At 39.8% G+C, this 22,358-nt stretch overlaps 1 protein-coding gene across 5 annotated transcripts in view; it reads left to right on the top strand.

The window, feature by feature from the left end:
• The window catches only part of SPIDR (scaffold protein involved in DNA repair), a 202,200-nt gene that overhangs the window by 35,723 nt on the left and 144,119 nt on the right, over nt 1-22,358 (top strand). For all 5 annotated transcript variants that reach the window (XR_011807529.1, XM_027452105.3, XM_072034679.1 and 2 more), the window contains exon 6: nt 17,512-17,762. Coding sequence is in view for 4 of the 5 variants with exons in the window: in XM_027452105.3 (XP_027307906.3) it covers nt 17,512-17,762 (251 nt within the window). In the remaining variant the exon portion in view is untranslated. The remainder of the gene's footprint in view (nt 1-17,511; nt 17,763-22,358) is intronic.

Below are 22,358 nucleotides of genomic sequence, written 5' to 3' on the forward strand. Positions count from 1 at the left end.
TACATGGATTGATTGGCCAGTTGCTTTGCTGCTGGCTGAATGCGGATTAAGATAATCCCTGATCTTCAGACAGGACTAGAAAGTTGTGGCTGATAGGGAAAACTTCAACAAAACACAGCAAGTGTTCTGATTTTAAGCACACTTGTTATATATTCCATGATAACTGAGTAGATGACTAGTGTAAATCTCTTGTACTGGACAGTCAGTTTGTAGTTGTCTGGGTCTAGTCTACCCCACTGGTAAATAGGTCTGAATGTGACAATTTGTAGGATACCGGTCATGTCCTTTCAGAAACATGGAGCTTGATGAGAGAGCTCTTTTTGATTGATTTTTTTGCTTGGTTGGAAACATTCTTAATATATTTACACCACCCTAAATCCAGCTTGTCTGTGTGCTCATATGCCATTTCTTCATGTAGCCTTCACAAACGCTTCCTGATGTTCTCGGAGCAGTTAATTCTAGCTCTCCATCTTCCTCTTTGACTGAAATTTGCAATTTCCTTTAGAGAACCAACTTCCTATTGAGTACTGACTTATCTGGCCACTTTGATGTATTTGATGCTTTCTGAAGTCCTGAACACATTGCAAAATCCAGTGTACCGCCTGAACAGAGGAAGTATAGAAGGGGATGGGCACTTGCCTAACAAACAAATGAAAATGCAGCTAAATTGTACTTGGTCATGCTGTGTCATTGTAAAATTCCGAACTGTAGCAATTCAAGTCTGGTTAGGCAGCGAGAGAGGAGTGAGTTATAGCATATTTGCTGTGATCAGCATGGACTTGGGGAGGTTTGCCTTTTGGGAGCTGCGTGGATTTCCAGAAAAAATGCTGCAGCATGCTTGGAGCCAGAGACACAAATGGACTGATTTCTCTGGTGTGGCTGATCGTCGTGCCAGGATTACAGGAATCCAAGTCCTGGCCTGCAGGATAGCCATTAAACTCAGATTTAGATTCCAACGTCCTGCATACAATGAACAGGAGAGCTTAAGTGCTAAATACCAGGATTCACAGCTACTGTCTCCTCACCAAGGAACACTTAAGCTCCCTGGTGTTCCTGCATTTTATCTAATGCTTGGCTGATGAGCAGGGACTGTAGCAGAGGCTTGGCAGTTCTCTCCTACCTTCCCAAGTGAACGTAGTTCTGTAACAGCACACATCTATGCTCTTTAGGACCCCATGAATCTTGTTATCCCCACAGTGGTCCAACCTTCAAGGGAGAGTTAGAAATGAGGTCCTTATTGCTTTGTTTGACAGGTTTCGTGCTTTCCTCAGAAGGGGGAATTTAAACTCTTAAGTTAAGGATTGTCTTACTAGAATTTGGGTTCCTTGCTGCCTAGGCTGAATTGTCTGGGTTGTTGCAGAAGAGAGGTGGGCTTACTGTTAAGGACGTGCTTCTCCGCTCAAGCAATGCATGGCGTGCTGGCAGCTGAGGTCTGCAGAGCAGAAGCACCCACCTACTGAATCAAGCCCCTTAGCAGACGTGCAGAAGTACCAATTCTGTGCTCACATGCGGCATAAACAGAGAAGCTGACAGAGTTGTGTTGCAGCTGGGTAAGGGCAGAAGCAGTGCTTGAAGGAACTCTTGAAATAGTAGGTACTGAACATGCTGGGGTCATCAGGAGGCTTTGTGGACAGGAGTGGAAGATGTGGTTGAACTCTTGGACTTTGGTGTTTAAATGCTATCAAAGTGCCTTTTGGAGTCTGAGTCTTCAGCTATAAAAGCTGAAGATAAGCTTATGTATTTGTGTGCATAGAGCACTGGATAATTTTCTTCTGTGGTCTCCCCGAAGCTATCAAAATGATCCATAGTCTCCTATTTTGAAGATAAAACAAATGAGGACTTTCAGAAGTCTCCAAAGTTTGAATGTCTGCAAATTCAGATGCAGATACTTCACAGTTTTGCTTTCCTTGCCTGTGGACACCAAGCGTGAGCGGTACTCAGCACTTCCAAACGGGACTTGGTATCTAGCACCGGTGAAAAATAAGCTGGAGAACCAAGTTTGCCAGGTACAGTTGAGAGTCACCTGTGAAAGTTTTGTCCTAAACACTGTACCCCAAAACCACAGAAACTGATGTTAGAGCCAGTTTTAAATATCAGGCTTTCTGACTCAATCCCCTGCTAACGCTACTAGGCAGCACTTCATTGTGAAGGCTTCCACGTTCAGGCAGTAGTAGGGAAACCTCATGTGCATTTAAAGTATATCCTTGGGTTCTTATTATAGCTATGGTTTCCTCTTCTATATCTGAATCAGGGAATTCCCCAAGTTTCTCTTAAGAGTACTTTTTCTAAGTATGCTCAAAAACATCCTTCCCTTAAAATCAGTTGGGTAAATTTTACATTATTAGTCACAAGCAAACTCCTCTGGCAGTGGTCACCATCTACAGCAAACAGTGTTCTTCGGCACGTACTGAAGTGGTCTTATATATTGACATACTGCCTTGGGTATCTTCTGTGCTGCTTTCTGCCAGGGTTGGAGGTTATTTTCTTTAAGTGTTCTGCTATAAATCGAGGTCTTCTACACATCTCTAAAATGAGGTGCCAAATCACAAGAAAACTTAAAACAAGTAGTAGTTTAAATGAAAAAAAAAATAGTAGCCAGAATAAAGACCTTGCAATCCTGCAAGATAAAAGCATTAAATACACCTATAAATTTGTGCTGCCGATATCCCAAATGTCTGAGGGCAAGTACAGCATGAGGTGGTGATTGACAAAACCATCCTCAGAATTGTGTTTATAGCTGGAAATGTTGATAGGAAACAGGTTTAGGGAGAGGGAATGTGTGGAGGAGGAACAGTAAAGGGGGGGGGGGTGGTAAAGAACTGGTGATTACAAGTACGTCTACTTGGAAAGCTCACGAGCTCTCCAAGGACATCAGGTCCTCTGTGTCACCACTATGGAAGCGTGTGTTCCCAGCTGGCACTAGCACAGGGCAGCTTGAGATGTCAAGGAAAAGCTCAAGCTCGTGTTCTGTCTGTGTGGATATATCCATAGAGAGGCTGTGTTCATGCACCCGGTCTTCACACTCCTGGCCATGGTCTGTAGTAACATTAGAGTATCCATCAACCCATGCACTTAAATCCAGCGGTGTTGCTTTCATAGGAGACCTGGTTTATAATGCATGCTCTGCGTCCCCTCCCTGTGTTGTGCTGTTTAAATGGCTGTCAAATGAAATAGAGGGACTTTGATGGTCTGCCTTGGGGTTTTTTGTTGTTATGCTGTGTTTTATTATTTGTTTTTCCTGGACTTCCATACTTACTCTTCAGGACTAAGGCATTGTTTCAGTGTCCTCAAAGCCCTAGTTTATTGGTATGGTATCCCTTTTAATTACAGGAGCTCTTGAGATATTGTCCTAAAGTTTTGAGGGTTTGGGTATAGGAAAGCGTTGCTGCTTTTGCTCCTCATTCTTGTGTGGTATGTTTCTGTAACCCTCTAAACGTAAAGTTAACAGCCATGCAAGTCCTGCAAGTGTGTGATGACAGGGTGTGTAGTACAGTGGGTGAGGAGTGGTGTGGGAGCCTGTTTTGGGGCAGGGAGGAACAGAAGTGTAGGTGCATGCGTCTGCTTTATGTGTGCTGTTCTTCTTTCTCTGTTCAGTAAGATTTATGTTGAAATATTACAGTCTCATATAGAAGTTAGCACAAATAACTGCGGTTTCTCTTCTGCAAAGAGCAGAGCAAGTTCAGCAAACCCTTTATAGACCGTTTTTATAGCTTACCCAGAACAAGGTTGACGTTAGGTATGTATTAGACAGACACACCTAAAACTGGGGAGAAAAGTGTGCAGTGTTCCTTAAATGGAAATAATGGGTTTGTTTATATTTAATCAAATAATTTTAAAATACTTGTCCTTGGGATGTGGTGGGGTGTGTGTATGCACACGTGCCTTTTTTCATTGGGGCATTTGAGAGTGTAGGTGACTTTTTCAGCTGAATTTTCATTTTCTTGAGCACTTCTTCCTTAAGAGCTGGTTGTCTCATCAGGTAGTCTAAACACAGTTGTAAATTTTTGCTGTTTTGCAAAAGGATAGGCTGTGTGTTCCAGGAATAATAATACTTACATCTGGCTGTAGTGGTGTGAATTTTCAGGACTCTTGTTAGCGGTAAAGTAGAAGAAGAAGAGGAGAAAAATCACTTGTTTGCTGGTACTCTTGCAAATTGGCACAGTCAGATTTCAATCTAGAAACTCAGCTCCCCTTCAGTCCTAAGTGATTAGTACATAGCAGAATGTTTGCTTTTGGCAATTTGGGGGGAAAATGCATTTAAAGTGTCTGAGATTTCCAAGTTTGAATTTGGCCGTAGTAGATGTCAATAAACATGTCAGAAGGATTTTTATCCTGAAGTCTTGGTATGTGTTACAGTTACGTTAATGCTCTGAATTGCAGTAGCTCCAGTGGAAATCTTAAGTCAGCGTTTTGGAAACCAGGGGCTTAAGTGATGTGCTTGTGGGTGCATTTTAACATTATTTTGACAGAGAAGTTTAAAACTAAGAAACAATCCTTTCTACAAAGAAATTCAAGCTCTTGTCTGAATCTTGAAGTTACGTTCCTCTTTGTCTGGACAAAATCATTGTGCACCGTAACATGACACAGCTATGTTGGCTTGAATTCTGCATTTTCTGAGCAGACACAATTTTTTGCTTTAATAACTTTTATAATGTTTAATTTTAATAAACAAGCAACTCTAGAAAGAAGTTCTCATACCTACTCTTCTGCCAGTGTCTACAAACTTGCTTTTGCTTTGGCTCTCCTTGTTTGAGAAGAGTGACAGGTCTGTGTAGCTATTGCCCTGTGCTATGAACAAAAAATGCTGCGTGAGTTGGTGTTCAAATTGTTAAACTAGCAGTACAGATAAACACGGTCTGTTTTTTAAGAAGTAGAAAGCACAATCCTGCTCCACCACAGTTTTGCCCTATGTTGTACCCTTGAAATTTTTGGAAGTCTTTGGATTTTAAAGGACGTGGGTTTACTTGTTTATTTTTTTTTAATATGACAGCATATGTCAATGTCTTACCCAGTAGCCTAACCAAAATGAAATTAGTGTAGTTGCGACCTGGGGAATGGAGATCATCCAGACTGCAGTTTAGGACGGTACATGCACAAAAATATGTTCAGTGATTTGGAGTGAGGAATAGAAAATGTTGCAGTGCTTTTGGTAAGTTATAATAGACTTTGCGGACCATTTGTTGCTACCGAAGTAACGGGTGCATGATACATTGCTGTCTAGATGCTAAGTGGTAGCATTTCCAATGAACATAGTTGCCAAGAAGACAAGCACTAAATTGATACAGTGGATGCCAACACTTGCACTCCTTCATTCAGGAAGTAAAGCCGTTCTCCCTAAACTTGTGCAGCCAGACACGCAGAGCTGCTCCAAGCACTTTCTTCAAAGCTGTTGCTGATGCCTTCTCAGCTCGTTTTTAACTCATCCCTCCACGCAGACACCAACTTCTCACTGGTGAGCAGAGCTCTGGGAGCAAGACCCACTGCTGCTGGTGTTTTAGAGTTAACTACTGTTCAATGACATTTTGCTTCCATTTACTTGTAGGGCCACCTTTGGGCGGGGGTTGGTGGCCACAAACACAACATTTCAGGAAATTGCAGCTTGCACAGTATTTTTAGTTGCTTCGTACATAGCATCTAAGTTTTTGATTGGAATTTTAATAGTTTACTCAAAAGCTTAAGAAAAATGGCTTATGACACTTTAAAGTCCTGCTAGCTGCAGAGTTCAGCACGAAGGACAAATATCGCATGAGTGTTTTTACTTTGGGAAGAGGAAAACAAGCAGAGAAAAGTGTCTTGAAGGACACAAAGGCTTTATTCTTAAATGCTCTGCTGAGTAGCTGAAGTGATGTGTATTATTTTAGCGTTATCTTCTCAACTTTAAGCTTCTCTTACATTTAAAAACAAAACCAGACGAGCCTCTGAGTCTTGCAGAGGTTGCATTTTCCACATGTAAATACACATTGATATGTGCTAGCCTAATAGAAAAGAAAAGGATAGTTCTTCGTGATTTTTTTCCCCCCTTCCTGAGGCAGTGCTTTAAGAATGGCAGTGAGGTTGAGCCGTCGCAATCTCTTGATCTGGTTTGAGATAGTAGAAGCATCAAGCCAAAAGATATTGGTGACTGCTATGGAAACCAACCAGTCAACTATTACTCTTTGAAGTGTGCTAAAGTGTGCAGACATGCACTGAGGCTCTCTTTTTCCTCTTTGCCTTTAATTGAGAAGCATTATCATAATTCCTCCTAGCCTTCCCACTTGATGCAAGCTTTAGAACCCTTATAAGGAATTACGTGGTACAAATTGCTGGGGTTTGTATTTCAAGGCTCTTTCCTTTGCAATTTGTGCATGCCAGTTGCTAGCTGGTTCTTAGAGACTTACAGGCAACTCAGGTTCTAATTGTTTAAGGATGGAGTTCAGATTGCTGCCTTATTATGACATTTCAAGTGTTATACCAGGTGTGTTTATCTGATACGCTTGCTTACAAATAAAAGTTTTAAGTATCTGCGATTGTCTCTGTGTCTCGTAACATGTTATACACATATTACAGCAATCATGTCACCAATACATATTCAATGTAACACATTACAGTGCACAATTGTGTTATTCTAATTTAGATCTGTTGTTTTAATTAGTCTTTAGTTTGAAATCTTTGTAAGTACTGCATTCGTATTTGAACAATTGGTGCAAATAAATATTAAACTGAAGACAGTGTTGCAGCAGTTAGTGCCTCTGAATCTTTCGATACTATCTATATTTACAACCACACCGTTACAGTTTTTAGTTCTGGTGTCTGACCCAATTGATGGTTAACTTATTTTCTTGCTGCGCCTCCAAAGATTAAGTATATGATCTAAAAGAATAGCTGTAAGCTTAGTGCTGGATTCCTTTTTCTTTGTTTTTCCTCCAGACAATCAGCTTCAATGTAGCTTCAACATGTAATGTGTTCTTTTAACTAATTTTCTTGTTTGGGGGTTCTTTGCTTTCCTTGGAAAAACAAGCAGGTCTTTTTTCTTTTTTTTTTCAGTCTGCATGCATATATACACTGTCATCATTACAAACCAGGTTAGATGAAGGTGGTGCTTTTGTATGTGTACAAGTTCTGTCATTGCTAACACAACCCTGCAGACATGGTAAGACACTTCTTGCCCTGAAATGCTGGCTGCTTAAAACAGCTTTGACAGGGAAAAATGTGGAACAACGTTCTAGAAAAGGTAGGCTGTGGAAGAACTTCTGGAGAGGAAAAGGAAGGGTTGGAAGAAGCTAGAAATAAAGGAGGAGGAAGAAATGGAGCAACTATTTTAGGATTGGGGGCAGTACAGCAGGCACTGTGAGGCAGTAAATGGGGCAAAGGGGAGCACAGTCAAGTGAGAAGAATGTGGAGTGAGTAGGAGTAGAAGAAAATGAATGTAATGTGCTGCCCTGCAGCCCAGTGTCTCTTGAGCTGCCGGTGCTGCAGCTGTGAGTACCGGCACTGCTGCAGCCAAATTTCAGGACGTGTGTAACGTACCTCTGTGGAAACTCAAGTGCTGAGCGGTATTGCAGAAATGATGCTTGTATTGCACTTGTATGTTATACAACACCATATCAGTTGTGCTTCCTCTTTCTCTCACTTTCTTTTTTACTACTTTTTTGATGAGCCCTTTCCTAAGGGGTTTCACAGGAAACTGGAGGCAGATGAAGCAAAGATGAGAGGTCTGTGTGCATACTTTGTACTTTGTTAAATACCTACGTGCGGTCAGTTCTCTTACAGTTAGTTCTCATGGAATTGCTTCCTTTCATCTCAAAAGTAAGGTATCTGCATGCATCACTTACTTTTTGAGTAAGAATACTCAATATGAAAGATGGGTTGAAAGTCATTGCCCGTTCCCTGTTAGGTCTAAACAGTCACATTGTTGTGAGGGGTGTTTTCTTACAATAATGAGGAAAAAATGCATCTCTTTTTATGAGAGCGGGGAAAAAAAAGCTTGAAGGGTTACTATTCATAACTGTATAAGCTAAGCATATAAGAGAGAAATAACATTGTAAGGAAAGAATTTATTTAGATTATTTGGTTTATTTGGAGGAAAAACCTGACAAATGTTTAGGACAGGGACTTACAGAAGGGTTTACTGCTGAAAGCTTGTTTTCCCACAGTTATCTTCTACTAGACAAACAGATATATTAACTCTCATTGTAAGTACTTGTTCTCTCTTTAGACTCGGAACAAACCAAAAAGGCTTCTTGAAGATGGAGCTGCAATTCCTCCCTTAACAGTTTGCACTGAATCCTGCAGGTGCTTAGTCTAGTTGTTTTAGGATTTAGCTCATAAATAATAATTTGGCTTTTAATCATACCTTTTAGTTGAGTCCTCTTGTTACATCCAAGCTTTAACCTAGATGATTACCACAGCATCGCCTTAAATAGAGACAATGTAGCTGAGGTTTCAGGGCCCGAATCCACCAACTTTAATAAATGAAACTAAGTGAATAACTATAAACAAGAATGTGAAAGTAGGTTATCACACCATGAGATAACATCTGTTCCTTGGAAACATGAAAGTGCCTATTTCTGTGTCAAGAACTAAGCCCTGTTTAAGTGGTATTATAATTGACTAAAATTTTCTTTTGTGTCCAAACTTCAGTGCATGAAGTTATGCTGAGGCTTCTGTGTGAAACGATGCAATTATCTGCATGTCCTATCAGTCAGGTATTTATATTTGAAAACCTGTGTCTCTATCATCTGGAGGATCCTTATCAAGATGAGAGCTCAACTGCGTGGGATAATACACAGTTGCATATGAAGAGACCTGGTTCTGTCCCTGAGTAGTTTGCAAGAAGCAACACGTGAAGTGGCATCCCCCCACCACCACCTTTTTTTTTTTTTTTTGAGGAAGGAATGAGAGCAAGGGTTACATTAATTCAGTTGCATTTAATGTTGGCTGACAGTATGTGTAAAGTGGTCCAAATTGGCTTTAACACCCAGTCATTTTCACTGGGAGAAACTGAGTATGTTTTTGTGTGATGGGAAAATGATTACACAAAGCTGAAAAAGCACTTGTAGGCTGTCTATATGGAGATTTTTCAGCATTATTGGCCCTATTAGAAGTTGACTATTACTCAAATCACAGGCTGATGGCGAGATCAGTGATAATGTTAGAAAATTAGGAAATGATAGATGGATTTCTCAATGCTAAAGCCTAATTAAATTACTAAAATGATGCTTTTAAGAGGTGCAGTTGCAGCACGAGCAGTATGGATGCCAATATTGCAGCAGGGTTTTCCTTACACTCCATAAAGTATGAATCTGTATCTCTTAACCGGGGTTGTGTAAGGTGCTGCTTCCTGGCCATTTTGTGCCTTGGTAGCTCCCTGTGCCCTGCTATTCTGCCCTGCTCCTGTGCCCAGCAGACAGGAGTTTTGTTCTGCCTTATATTCGGAATCACCATTTAATTCTACATCTAAAGATTACGCGTGGAAATAAATGCAGTGCTTCTTGCTTTACTTACTTGCTTGGTATAAAAATGTATTTGGGTTGAGAAGGCAGCCTCACCTGTTTCGGTTGGATGATCCATGCCTCAGAACAACCTGTTCTGGGAGAGGCAGGCTGGAACAGCTTGTGGATGCATCTCCAGAGGCACAGCCTGCTAAACCTGTTTGCCTTGTGAAAGCTGAGGTTTCTGCTCAGGATTAAAAGTTATGGCTTCAATTTCTTCTTCCTTGCTATTTTGTGTATTACTTTTTACCTGCCTTAAAAAAAAAAAGTTGTTAAAATGCTATATTTTCATTAGGGCTATAAAAACCCTGTTTGGCTTTTTTTTTGCTATGATTTAAATGTGTTCCTCCCGAGGCTATTATTTCAAAGATCAGGTATTCATGTTAAAGTATCAACTTTTCTGTGTAAAATCATATTCTATTTTTTGTCATTATTATTAGTTTCTAAAACTCTTAGTGCTGCGTGTAGGATACTGCCTGCTAATCCTACAGGATTGTGTGAGAGAGCTCAAATCAAACAAGAACATGCATCTCCCTTTAAAAAAAAAAAAAACAAAACTGTGTAATCCAAATTATCTTATTTTCCAATTCAAGGCAGTATGATCCACCCAAGATACAGGAGCTGCTGAATGATGGTACAGGTTATTTATTTTTTCATCGTTATTTCATTTGAGATAGAACATGCCAGTGTGCTGGCTTAGGTACTGGGCTTCAGCTTCTTGGTGTTTTGAAGAGTGTCAGGCTGAGTTACTCCGTCAGCATTGCCCTCCATGCTTTTTTGTGGTTTCAGAAATCCTGCAGGAAGCTCATTAGGTGCTGATGGTGCCTGATGGATAATAACTGATGGACTCAGCAGCAGGCATATCATCCCATTAATTTCTGTATCAAAGACCTCTTGACTCTTTCAATTCCTAAAAGTGTCTCAGAAACTGTGCTTTTTTGTTCTTTGTCTGATAATGGATATCAGTGTTTCTGCTTTGGGCTGAATCATGTGGGTACTTGGGGTAACCTTTTAAGACAGTAGCTCATGCAGCTGTAATTTTGGACTGAGTTTGCAGAATAAATGGGGTCAGACATGGGTGATACTTCCCCATGAGCTCTCCAAAGGGAAGCCCAGCAGTGTTAGCAGTGGTGCTCAAGATTTAGTAGCTGGCCTCCTTCCTCTAGAGATAATCATGAATCAATTTCCTTTGTGATAAGAAACACTGGGCTGCTGGATGTAATGAATCCTTTCTAATTAGTCATAGAGGAGACATCCTAAGCGCTTGTGTAAAGGCCTCAAAACACCATTAAGGCGAGATGAGGGTGCAGTCCGTGACCAAATTCTGCTTTGAATAATGACAGCGTTGCTGCCTACACTTCTCCTCCATATTCCAGTAGATGCAGCATTCTTCTGTGCCGCTTGGCAGAAAGGATCTCCCGTGTGCTCATACCGATGGCATTCCAGCCCAGGGGTGGTGGCGTGCGGGAGATAGCAGGAGCTCATTCCCCTGGCCGCGTGAAGGGAAATACCGCTGGAGCTGAGCGGTGGCTGTGGAGGGCGGCACCCGAGGCCTCTGAGGCCTCTCTCACAGGGACACCCCCAAACACATCAGGGTGATCGGTGTGGGCCCTTCTGGTGCTCCTCCTGCCATGGCAGTCACGAAATGCCAATGCACAGGGAGCAGGCCGAGCTGTTTCCTAGGGTGCTGGGCCAACGCCGCGCCGAAATATTTAGGACAGCTCAGCTGGTGCGGGCGCGTGTGCTGCGGAGGAATGCTGCGCGCAGCTAAACAACTAGGCATTATCTGAGATCCACGTTAAATATACGCTGCCTCTGTAATAACACCGTGTGGTTGTTCCAGATACTAAACTTGACTTAATCTGCTGCGTCGGTTTGGGCTTGCAGGTCCAAAAATATCTTATTAGTGATTTATGTCTTTCATTGTTGTGCTTTTTTGTAATACAGCTATCTCTGCCCACGCACTGCTGCTTAACCCCGTGTGTTTTTTGTGCTGTTCCTGTGGTTCTTCTGTGAGAAGAAAGCTTGGGGTCCCCCACCCACAGGGTGGCACACACCTAGCTTTGCTCATGAAAATTCAGCTGCTTTGTACGATGGTGCGTCTGAATTTTCTCTGTAGACCGAACATTGCTACCTTACCAAAAGCCGAATTACTTCTCAAGATAGGAAAATATTTGGCTTAGTCTTCAATGCTTCAGTTAAAGCTTCAGAAAACATAAAGCTGTAGGGAGAATAGTAGGCTTTAAATCCTATATGTCTTTATCTTTATAGAGGTAAATAATATCCTGTAGTATTTGCATGCACAATGCTTGAATTAATTTTGCGTTGATTAATTAAAAGAAGGGGAAACTTCATTTCTTTTACCTTTCTCCTACTCCCTATAAACCTGCAAGGCAGCTTCTGGTGGAGCTAGCTTCAAGCATTTGTTAGCATAGCCTGGGCCTTTGACACACTGCACTGGTGATTTATGCTCGTGAATATTCATTGTAGCAAATTCAGTGGCTTTTCTGCTCACTTTGTTTCTTGGGGAGTACTGTGCAAAACAGAAAATCTCCTTGCAGCCCCTAACTATTATCTCCCTTCAGTGGAAGTTCTCCACTCACGGGCGTACAAAGGGATTCAAATGCAAAGAAAACACCTAGTTCAAACATTGCATTGCTTATCAGAAAGGAAAATGACAGAGACATGAGAGGTAGTGGGATAGGCACGCAATGTCACCCTGCGTGTTTGTTAATATCAGCCAGCTTCCACCCATCTTGCGAGCTACCATGAGAAGGCAGTTAGGAGAAATGCAAATTAATCCTGCAAAGAATAAGGGAATCAGGGAGGAGAAAAAGTCCATGAGAGAGCAACAGGAGACAATAGAAAATACTTCTGAAGTTAGAAGTAAAGGCACGTGAAAGTACAAGTAGGAGAGGGAATGCAACAAGACTGATTTACCTCTTTAAGTATAATGATCAATGTTGGAAACTCTAATACTAATTCCATTTTTTGACAAAGCTTTGCTTTCTGACCCTGAGAAAGCCTGGCTCCTGAAGCGTGCCATCTGAGAAACCATATTAATTCTTACGTTTGAGCTAAGGTGCAGTAAGATAATAGGGAAGAAATTTATTATTTTTAGGGAGGCAAGTGACAGACTGAGTTTCATTTGCAAAAAGTTACTTCAGTATCCAGTCAGAATTTGCCAGCCATTTTTTGACAATGAGATTCAGACAAAAAAAAAATCTTCAACATGCTACAACATGCTGAAGCATCTTAGTTTCAGGTGATGGGCTTGTTCAGAATATCAGTGTATGTTTACTGAGTGTTATATCTGCAGAGTGTCTTCATTACTAATTGAAAAAGATTTATGACACTTCATGACTGTGAGATGACTGAACAAGTGAAAGTGTTTAACCAATACAAAGACATTGTGTACGTGCCGAAATTTTTCTGCAGAAAATTCTCACTGAATGGTGTATCTGGAAAGGAGAACAAAAGTGGGTGAGAAACTTTCTCAACTACTCATCCTGATTTCTAATTAAACTAGAAAGCTCAAATGGAGATTAACAATTCTCATTAATTTATTGCTATTTTATTAATAAGATGTATCAAGTGTTTTTTAAGGTGATCAAATACAGTTATTTCTTGCTTCTGTCATTATTAAAGTCAACAGGTAATCTTTTTCAGATCATCTTGGGGCTAGTGCTGCAAAGTGCAGATTGTAAAAGCACTCCCAAAGAATTTGCAAGGTTTTCAAGGTGAAGTAACAGCTGAAGCAAATCTCCTGAAGGTGAGGGAGGAGGTAGTTGGCTGCAGAAGTAACAGTGTGTTGGCTACTCAGCTGCCTGGGTGCAAAACGTACCCAGGCAACTCGTGGGAGGTTATCTTCGTTTCACTGAAATCAGTTTTGTCATTGAATGCTTTGGGATGGGATTTTGCCATTTCTTTGAGGGGTGTGGGGGTGTGCTTTTGTTTGTTTGATTTCTGTTGTAAATTGATCATACATACATACACATTTAGCTGTCTTAATTTGTTAGTAGTGGGGGCAAATTTGCTGTTTCTCGTTTTGATACCTATTTCTATGTTTGTACCATCCCATATGGACTGGTGAGCGTTGTCAAAAACACATCATAAATGAATTCACCTTGAGAGCTATCTTTTTAATGCATTTTGATTTAAACATGGTTATCTTTGATAGGGTTCTGGATGCTCAGCTGCAGTAGTCACTGACTTTTTTTTAATTAAAGGCAAAACTTAGTAGAAATAATGGCAATATTCTGTGCATTTATGCTAAAGTCATTTTTCTATGTAAAATAAAGAGTCATGGAAGAGGAGCCTTTAAACACTTTCAAAGGAAACCAGGTGCAGAGCAAATACATTTATTCTAAAAGTGAACGAAATGAGCAATGTCATCATCTTAGTGAGAGAGTATAAAGTCAGCTCCTGCTTTTTTTTTCTATCCAGACCTTGGAAATGGAAAAGTGGTTAGCATAAGATAAATGAAGGTATTGTGGCAAGGTTATAATTGGAAATGAAAAGTAAATATTGGTGGACAGTCTACTGCCGAGTATGTGGAGTGATGAGGTTATATGGGAGACAGCTGTGGAAAATGCAAGGATGAAGGTAGTTAGCTTGGGCTCAGGGGTTGAACAAAGGGAGTGAGGTGGAGAAATTGAGTCAGGGAGCTGGGGTAGGGTATGTGCCCTCTGCTGTAACAACAAAAATCACTATTTCAAAGTAATAGCAGTGTGGAAATGTCAGCTACTTTTAATTTGATGCTTCTCAGTGCTTAGCAAATGACGCTCTTCACAAACTCATAGTGATACTACTGGGGATGACGTTATTGTAAAACAAACAAAACAAAAACCTCTTGAAAATTCGGCTTCATGATATTTAGGATACTTAAACATGATAAACAGTTTGTTCACTAGTTATCAATGGTTGTTTTAAAGTGAACCTAAGGAATTAAATTGCTATTTTTTTTGGCCATCTGTCTACCACCATAATGTTGGTAGACGTGCCATCTTGTATACTGCCTACTTGAAAAATCATGTCTAAGTTTTGAAAATATTTTCCTCTTCAGGATGTGTTTCTGACGGCTGAAGTTAAATAATGTACGGAATTGGAAAGTTCAGTTTTTGCTCTTTGTTTTTCTTCTCTTTTTTTATAGCTTCCTCTTTAAAAAAAAAAAAATCCAATGAACCAATTAAAAAAACACACACACACAAAACAGCACTAACAAGCAAACAATCCAAAAGCAAAAACCTCAAAGTATGGTTTCCTTGGGGAAGTTAAGTCTAAACAAGTATACAGTAATAAATATTAGCAGAAGTATTAAATGATTTATTAGACAATCCTTACTTAAGAAAGCCGCTTAACTCTTACAACAGTCAGTGGGATTATAATGTGCTTGACTTTAATTACATCCCAAGGGCTTTCCTCATTTGTGTTTTGCATACATGGAGAACTTCAGGTTTGCATCCTTTTTTAGGCAAACTGGATATTGTAACAATCTGAGTAAAATTAGGAGCACTCCTGTAGCAAAAGAGCGCATTGAAGTGGTGTTTTAAGAATGAAGCGTTTGGTTGCTGCTTTTGTACTATTTGAAATCTTTTATTTCTGGCTCTTTTCCAATGTGGAAGGAGTTTGTTTTCGGAGAAATGTTGTTGCCAAGGGACGAATGTTGACTGTGTTGTGTTTAAAACAGAAAAATCACAGGCTGATATGAATTACATTCTTTTAGCAATTCTTCTCTGGATAGCTTTAAAAGGTCCTTCCAATTTCCAGAATACTTAGGTCAGCTCTTAGGACACGAACACAGTGTCTCATCATTTACGTGAAGAATGTTTTAAAGAACTGGCAATAGCTTTATTCATTTTTTTTGTGTGCGCAGCTGAGAAATGTTGGTTTCAGATGATTACACTAATTAATAACATACACCATTAGTGAATGCAGTGATTTCCCTCCCTTTCGCCTTTTATCTTTAAAGTCTTTATCTGAGCCATTCATCAGACAACCTGTGTGGAGAGCTGTTAAACAAGTTCATTTATTCTGTGATCAGAGCAGCATTATCTGGAGCAAAGTTAACTTTTTTTCCAGTTTCCCGTTGATAACGTGAATCAAATACTTTGTAGTTATCCATTGGGTTTTGGTTCTTCCAAGGATCAGGGATGAGTTATGGAGCTCACCTGCCCCAAAGAAGGGTTTTGCATGAGTCCGTCCCTGTGGTAGGACTGCTCCAGTGCTTGCTCCACCAGCACTTGAGTTGCTAACCAGCTTACAACAATGGGAGAATGGGACCAAAATAGTAACTGCAAACATGGCTTGTAGGTCAGCTTTTCTGGAGTTTTGCAGGCCAGATTATGCCATTAAAATCTCCTCCTGTAAGTGGCTTGGTTCATTAAAACGTGACTTGAGCGAGTTGTGTCTGTGCTCTTGTTTAGAAGCGAGCAGTTGTACAACACTTCTGCACTGCTCTACAAGGATAAATGGCTGTGCGGTACTCTGATTTCCACATTTTTATAGAATTTCCAAGTATTTTTGCTTAATATTCTTTAGTACTCAATACTTTAAGAAATACTGGGTCAAGAGATAATTTACATAACAACTGAACTCTGCATAGCTTACCTCAGGGTGCTAAACCTGCTGCCATGCCCTGCCTGTGCGGGAGCCCTACGGGAGAATATGACAAGTTGAGCCAAAGCAGGTGATTTTTCCCCGTCAGCACTCTCCTAAGCCTTTCATCTCCATTTCCAGATTTATTTTGGGGCCTTTGCACCCTCTCCTCTCATCCTTCCTTTCTTGGTTCAGCATGTCCTGTGAATTCCTATGAGAAAGAGTGCCAGCAAGTTTTTAGGAACCTCGGCTCCCCTCTGCTTGCTGATGGCACTTGTGGCTGACCAGGGATCGATCCTCCCTGAAGCTACGTGGATGTGGCTTTATGGCTTCTGAGTCTGGGATATATACTTCTGAAACCTCCCTTGGAAGCCATAGGCCTGCTGGACATGAATCAATGCTAGCTTTAGTGGTCAAATTTATATTAACAGAATTGTTCAATACTTTTTGCTAGCTATGGTTTCTGAGTTTCACATAGAGGCATATGTTTATATGTAAACCACCACAGTATAAGATACAAAACTGTTAGAGTACCCAAAGGAGGGCTACAAAGATGCTAAAAGTTCTAGAGGGGAAGACATATGAGAAATGGCTGAGGTCCCTTGGTTTGTTCAGCCCTGAGCAGAGCAGGCTGAGGGGAGGCCTCATGGCGGCCTGCAGCTCCCTCACGAGGGGAGCAGAGGGGCAGGCGCTGAGCTCTGCTCTCTGGGGACAGCGACAGGACCCGAGGGAACGGCATGGAGCTGGGACAGGGGAGGGTCAGGCTGGGGGCTAGGGAAAGCTTGAGAAAAAAGTCTGAGAAGCATTTGGGCAACAGTCTCAGACCATTCTCATTCTCAGACACATGGTCTGATTTTGGGGTGGTCCTTTGGGGACCCAGGAGTTGGTCTCCATGATCTTTGTGATTCCCTTTCAACTCAGGACATTCTATGCTTCTATGGTTTGTCTTGTCAGCTCAAACTAGAGGAGCAAACCTTCCTAGTTACTTGAATCTAGATGCGACAGCTCATGTTCCTTCAGCTCTCCTGCCAGTCATGATCCCTTTCATCATTAATCTCTTTGTTTTCCTGAAAATTTGCTTTAATCCTGACACCTGTTTGGAAACTTCAGATAGACTTTGGATAGAGATAGGCATTGACTTATCTTTTTGATAAATTCTCAAGATCTAGTTGTTTAAAAAAATAAGTACATCACAGTTCTCCCTCACCAGATGGTCTTTATAATCAGCAGTTCATACTGGCTTAGAAAAGATAAATATGCATTTACAGTGAACTTGTCCAAGTTATATTAATCAATAAATTGTCATTTAATTTATGGATTGCTGGGAAACATAAATAACTGGCTACATAAATCTGTACTAGAAAGTAAACAAGACTTTTTCCATGTGAATTAGCTTATTTCCTTAGCATTCTGTTTAAAAAGCTTTTTATTTTTATTTGTTTAGATGACTCCAACACAAATTTCTGAATATTCATCTGATAATGACAGCGTGGAAGAAGTAGAAACGGAGACCGCTAATCCAGGACTCACTAAGAAATTGCAGTCGAGTTTGGCATTGATTATGGGGGAAGTTCCAACAAGACCTGCCAGTGACTGGCTAAAGTCTGCACAGGCCCTTCTACAAACTCCTAAGAAACAGGCGGGCAAGGCCTCTAGAACCCCAGAAGATTCTGCTAAAAAGAAGAAATTACTGAGGTAAATGTTTTGTCTTTCGTAAGGAATTTTTGTATTGTAAATAAAATAATACAAGTTAACTAATAGAAGAGTAAGAACGCATTTCAAGGATAAACCCTTTAAAGATGCCAACTCCAAAAACTTCAAAGAATATCATTTATCTGTAAACAAAGAAGACAAGAAACAACTTTTTTTTTTTTCAGTTTTAAAACTTGTGCTCAAAATTCTCAACCTGAACTCCTTTATACAAATTGATACAGGTTTTGTACTTTTATTGATGCCTTAAGTATGCATGCTCTCATAACTGTAACATAATTTTTCTTTTAGCTTGTCATCATTTCATTGCTTTGTGCCTCCTCAGATATATAGTGAAAATATTATACCTCTTACTTTTTTAGTCCTTTCCAGATTTATCAAGGTAAAAGTATCTGGAATACTGTATAAAAGGGGCAGATGTTTAATAGTGCTGAATAGTGCAAAACAGAGCAATAATTAAGCAAAGGTGTGATGTATTTGTTTATCTGAAATTGAGATCTTTTTGACTTAATTAAATGTATTAAAAGATGCAGAATGAAAACCACCAGAACCTGAGCAGCAGAAGTTTGATGTTCATGATTCATTATTTTCCTAGCTAACTACAATGCAGAAATAGTAGCTTCTTATATTGTATTCACTAAAATTGCTTTAATTTAAATGATATATGTGAGGGCATGGCTCAAATTAGAGAAACAAAAATTCTGAGCACTGCTGCTATAGATACCAATTGTATCTTTAACAATATGGTTCGTTCTTACACTTTTTACAGCTGATTCAATACAGTAATCAATCAGAAAATGAAGCACTTAAAAAGCACTTTGGAGAAATAACCATACCTTATTTTTCCTCTTAAAATGTTCTTGGCTATTTCAAAATGTTGAGTGAAGGAACAGATTTGAAAGTTGTAATTACTGAGGATCTCTATACTTACAGTACTTGTGCAATCAAGTTCTACTTACTACTTTAAAAACATAAAAACAGAACTGTACTAGGTCAGACCAAAGCTTTACTGACAAAAATGCCTGTTGGTGGCCAAAAGCAAGTATGTGTGAAGGTATTAAGAACAAGACAAGTGTATAGTGGTATTTTTTGCCCAGGTGCACTTTGAGCTTTCAGCAGTTTACTGCCTTGGGGGCTGAGTGTTTTGTCATCCCTGATGGATTTGTCCAGTAGTGTTTTTGTTTTATTTTTTTAAGCTATAAAAGCTTTTGGCTGTAGCAATAACATCCCTCACTTAGGAGCTGCGTAGCTTAAATGTGACTTGAATCTGTACCTACCATCTTCATTTGGTGACCCTCACTATCAAATATTTTAGTGCAAAAACGTGTTTTTGTAGCAAAAGTACTCTGAAATGGCTATATAAGAGAATAATCAGTGTTATTGATTTATCTATTTCTTTATTTCAAATTTTCAATATAGAATGCAATCCCTCCAGAATGGGTAGAAGAGGACAGCATGCAGGGGGGATTTTTGGGATATTTTCGATTTTATTTTTTTAAACTATTCTATTTGGTGCTTCCACCTTGGGTTCCTTTTGGAACACAGAAGCACGCAGGAAATTCCTCGGATATGAGTTTTGTTTATCTAATTATTTGCTTGTCCAGATCACTTTCATCTTTTCATTCTTCCTGTTCAGGGCATTAATTCTGTATGTCTCTTTTCTACTTTTCCTTTCATTGTTGACTGAGAACGTTTTCATTTTATGTGCTACCACTGGATATAAGAGTCTGTATACTGGATAGGAGAGCTTAGGTTTTCAGCACTGTAGGCTGAAGACTAGTTTGGAGAAAGGTTTTTCAATTTTTTGGTCAATGAAGTGATGATCCCTTCTTTCTGCTTATATGGCTAAAAGCTGTATAGCAGTTGTTGGCTTGTCCCCTGCTTTTTTTCTCATCTCTACTGCAGGTTGAGACCACAGCAGAAAAAGCAATAAACAAGGGAATTCATCTTGCAGGCTGGATCTGGTCCATGGTTTCCCTTCCCACTTGGACCATTGGGAACTATGCAGTGCGTGGAAAAATACTTCTGCTTAACCAGGCTTATTTTTTTTTCCTCCAAGCTGGTGCTTAGTGAAGTCAGGGTTGACAGGAGGTGTTAAAGTGATAGAGCCATGGTCTTTCTGTGTGAATTCCTGTGAGAGAGGTTCAAATCCAAAAGCAGATGGTTTTAGTATGTGTACTGGATGGAGAAGTCCTGCTCTAAGTGGAGTAGGCTGCCTGTGTTCTCCTTTCCACTTTTTAGAAAACAGCAACATATTTTCTATTTTATTCTTTGCCTTTTGAGGTGACTACAGCTACTTCCAAAAAGTAGAGAGAACATAGAAACTTAAGCTTTTTTCTGAGAAGGTCTTATACCACGTGTAACAGTCTTCCAATATTATTTAGTTCTGCTGCTGTTTGCATTTATATTTTCATTACCTGATTGCAGCTATCTTCCTATTACCTCAATGACTGCATTTTTCTACCCAACCTCTCTGCCTGGGATACTCATGGTCCTAAATTGAAAGGGAGCAGTTGACCGGATGGGAGGAAAGAGTGTTACTTATTTGATCCTATTAAAGATAATTACCATACTCTACAAAAAAAAAATCTAACCTAAACAACAAATCTTCAGAGGTAAGCTGATTATTAGAATTTAGTTTAATTATTCATTAATGCTAGGGTTAGAAATTTGAGTGTAATATCAACATAACGTAATGTTGGAGTGGAAAGAAAATGAGAAGCACACCTATCTCCCCAGAAGAAACATGCAACATGCACAATGCTGTGATGGGTGAAATTTGAAGGGGCACGTTGCAATCGTTCTGTCAGTAGTTAGTGGGGCTTTGGAAAGTGATTAGCATCTGCACAAAAGAAAGACCCAGCTTAGGGAACTTTTCCCTCACTAATTGTCTGATCTATTCTGTGCCTTCTTACCAAATTCAAGCATCTCTTCATATATCCACTGTAATATTAGTTTCTGTTTTCAAAATTGGTTTACATGGAGACTGTTCTTTTTTCTGCCAATATTTGCAGGGTAGGGCTGGGTAGTCTGTGTAGCACTGGTATTCAGGGGTCTTGGTGGCCATGGTCACGTTCTAGATCTCCCTGAAGGGCAGTGCTGTAGGAGGTGACAGCTCTGCCATCCTAGTAGCAAAAAGAAAAATTTCTTTCACTCACAACCATCAAAACAAAGCACCTGGATATCCTCACCTTAAACATCTTAAACATCGGTTTTACATGCCATCTTGAATAGCTATCTTCCTTTTATTTAAATAGAAGTGAGAATTAGAGGGAGTGGAAGTAGTATAATTTTCCAAGGTATGCTGAGAGATAAATGTCAATGTACTGCACTGATGAGCTACTAAAGTAGCTGGTGAGGAAGTGCTAATAGTGGTATTTGATACAGAGATAAATTGGCTTGGTGATTAGGTCAAGAGGTACTGGTTTTAGATGTTCTTGCCCTTTTATTCCACCACAAAGTTTCAGTTTCTCAGCTTGAGTCAACATTGCATGGGAAAATTATGCAAGTGATTTGCAGACCTAAGGGTGAGAGTATATACACTGCAAATACCCATTTTCAGGAAGTTTTTTTTGTGTTTTTTTTTTTTTTCAGATTTTGAATTAATGCTAATAATACAAGGTAAAATGTATAACCTGCACAGTTCCAAGTCACTCAAAGTTCACATGTTAAAGAAGAGAGAAATAATGTATTGAAAGTCTTGGTTTGTTCCGTGGGTTAAACCAAATAACTGTGCTTGTTCAGTATTTGTAAACAAAAAAATTCAAAATGTGTTCACTCAGCTTTTCTTGTCTACAAGAAGACCTCTCTTGAAGGCTTTATGAATTGTTTGTTTTTTTCTAGTAAAATTTTATTTCCATTAGCTAAACAAAAAGTCTGGCTTTCAGTGCAGGAAATGGATATCCGAAGTTATATAATGTTAACCCTACTTCATCTAAATCTGTCATGCTGCAAGAGCTTTTAGTTGTGAAGAGTAACTGCTTTGTTTTGGGGGAGGGTGCTTGTTTTTTTGTGTGCATGTGTGGTTTTGTTTATTTGCTAGTTTTATGTGGCCCTCTTTAGCTTAATAGTGAAATAAAATCTTAGGAAATTCCATTTTAATTATCTTATAATTATATATTTAAGCCAGTAGATCTCATTTACAGATCTCATCTGCTAAAATTAACTCGCCTTATCAAAAGAGGGGAAAAATACAGAATGTCCTGGTTCTGCATGCAGTAAAATGGTCACACAAGGCCAAGTGAGGTCCTGAAAATAAAGGAAAATGCCAAGGGAGGAAGGAGCTGGCACAGATGACAGCAGGCTGTAAAATAGGGTCTGTTTTTTTCTTACACACATCCGTAAGTAGCATGAGGGTATAACAGCAACACATAAATCTCTGTCTCTTACGCACTGGTGGTGGCTCTTGAAAACGGTACCTTTGTTCCACATATGTTTTATGGAGGTGAGCTTCTTTGTGGAACAGTTGAAAAAAGAAATATCAAAGAGACCACAGACCAGAAAAGACTTTGGGCTTATTTCTTGAGAGAGGCTCCAAATCCTTGAACTCATAAGACTGGAGGTCTAATAGCTGTGTGTTAA

This window comes from Anas platyrhynchos, chromosome 2 (genome assembly GCF_047663525.1).
Source record: "Anas platyrhynchos isolate ZD024472 breed Pekin duck chromosome 2, IASCAAS_PekinDuck_T2T, whole genome shotgun sequence".
NCBI classification, from domain to species: Eukaryota; Metazoa; Chordata; class Aves; order Anseriformes; family Anatidae; genus Anas; species Anas platyrhynchos.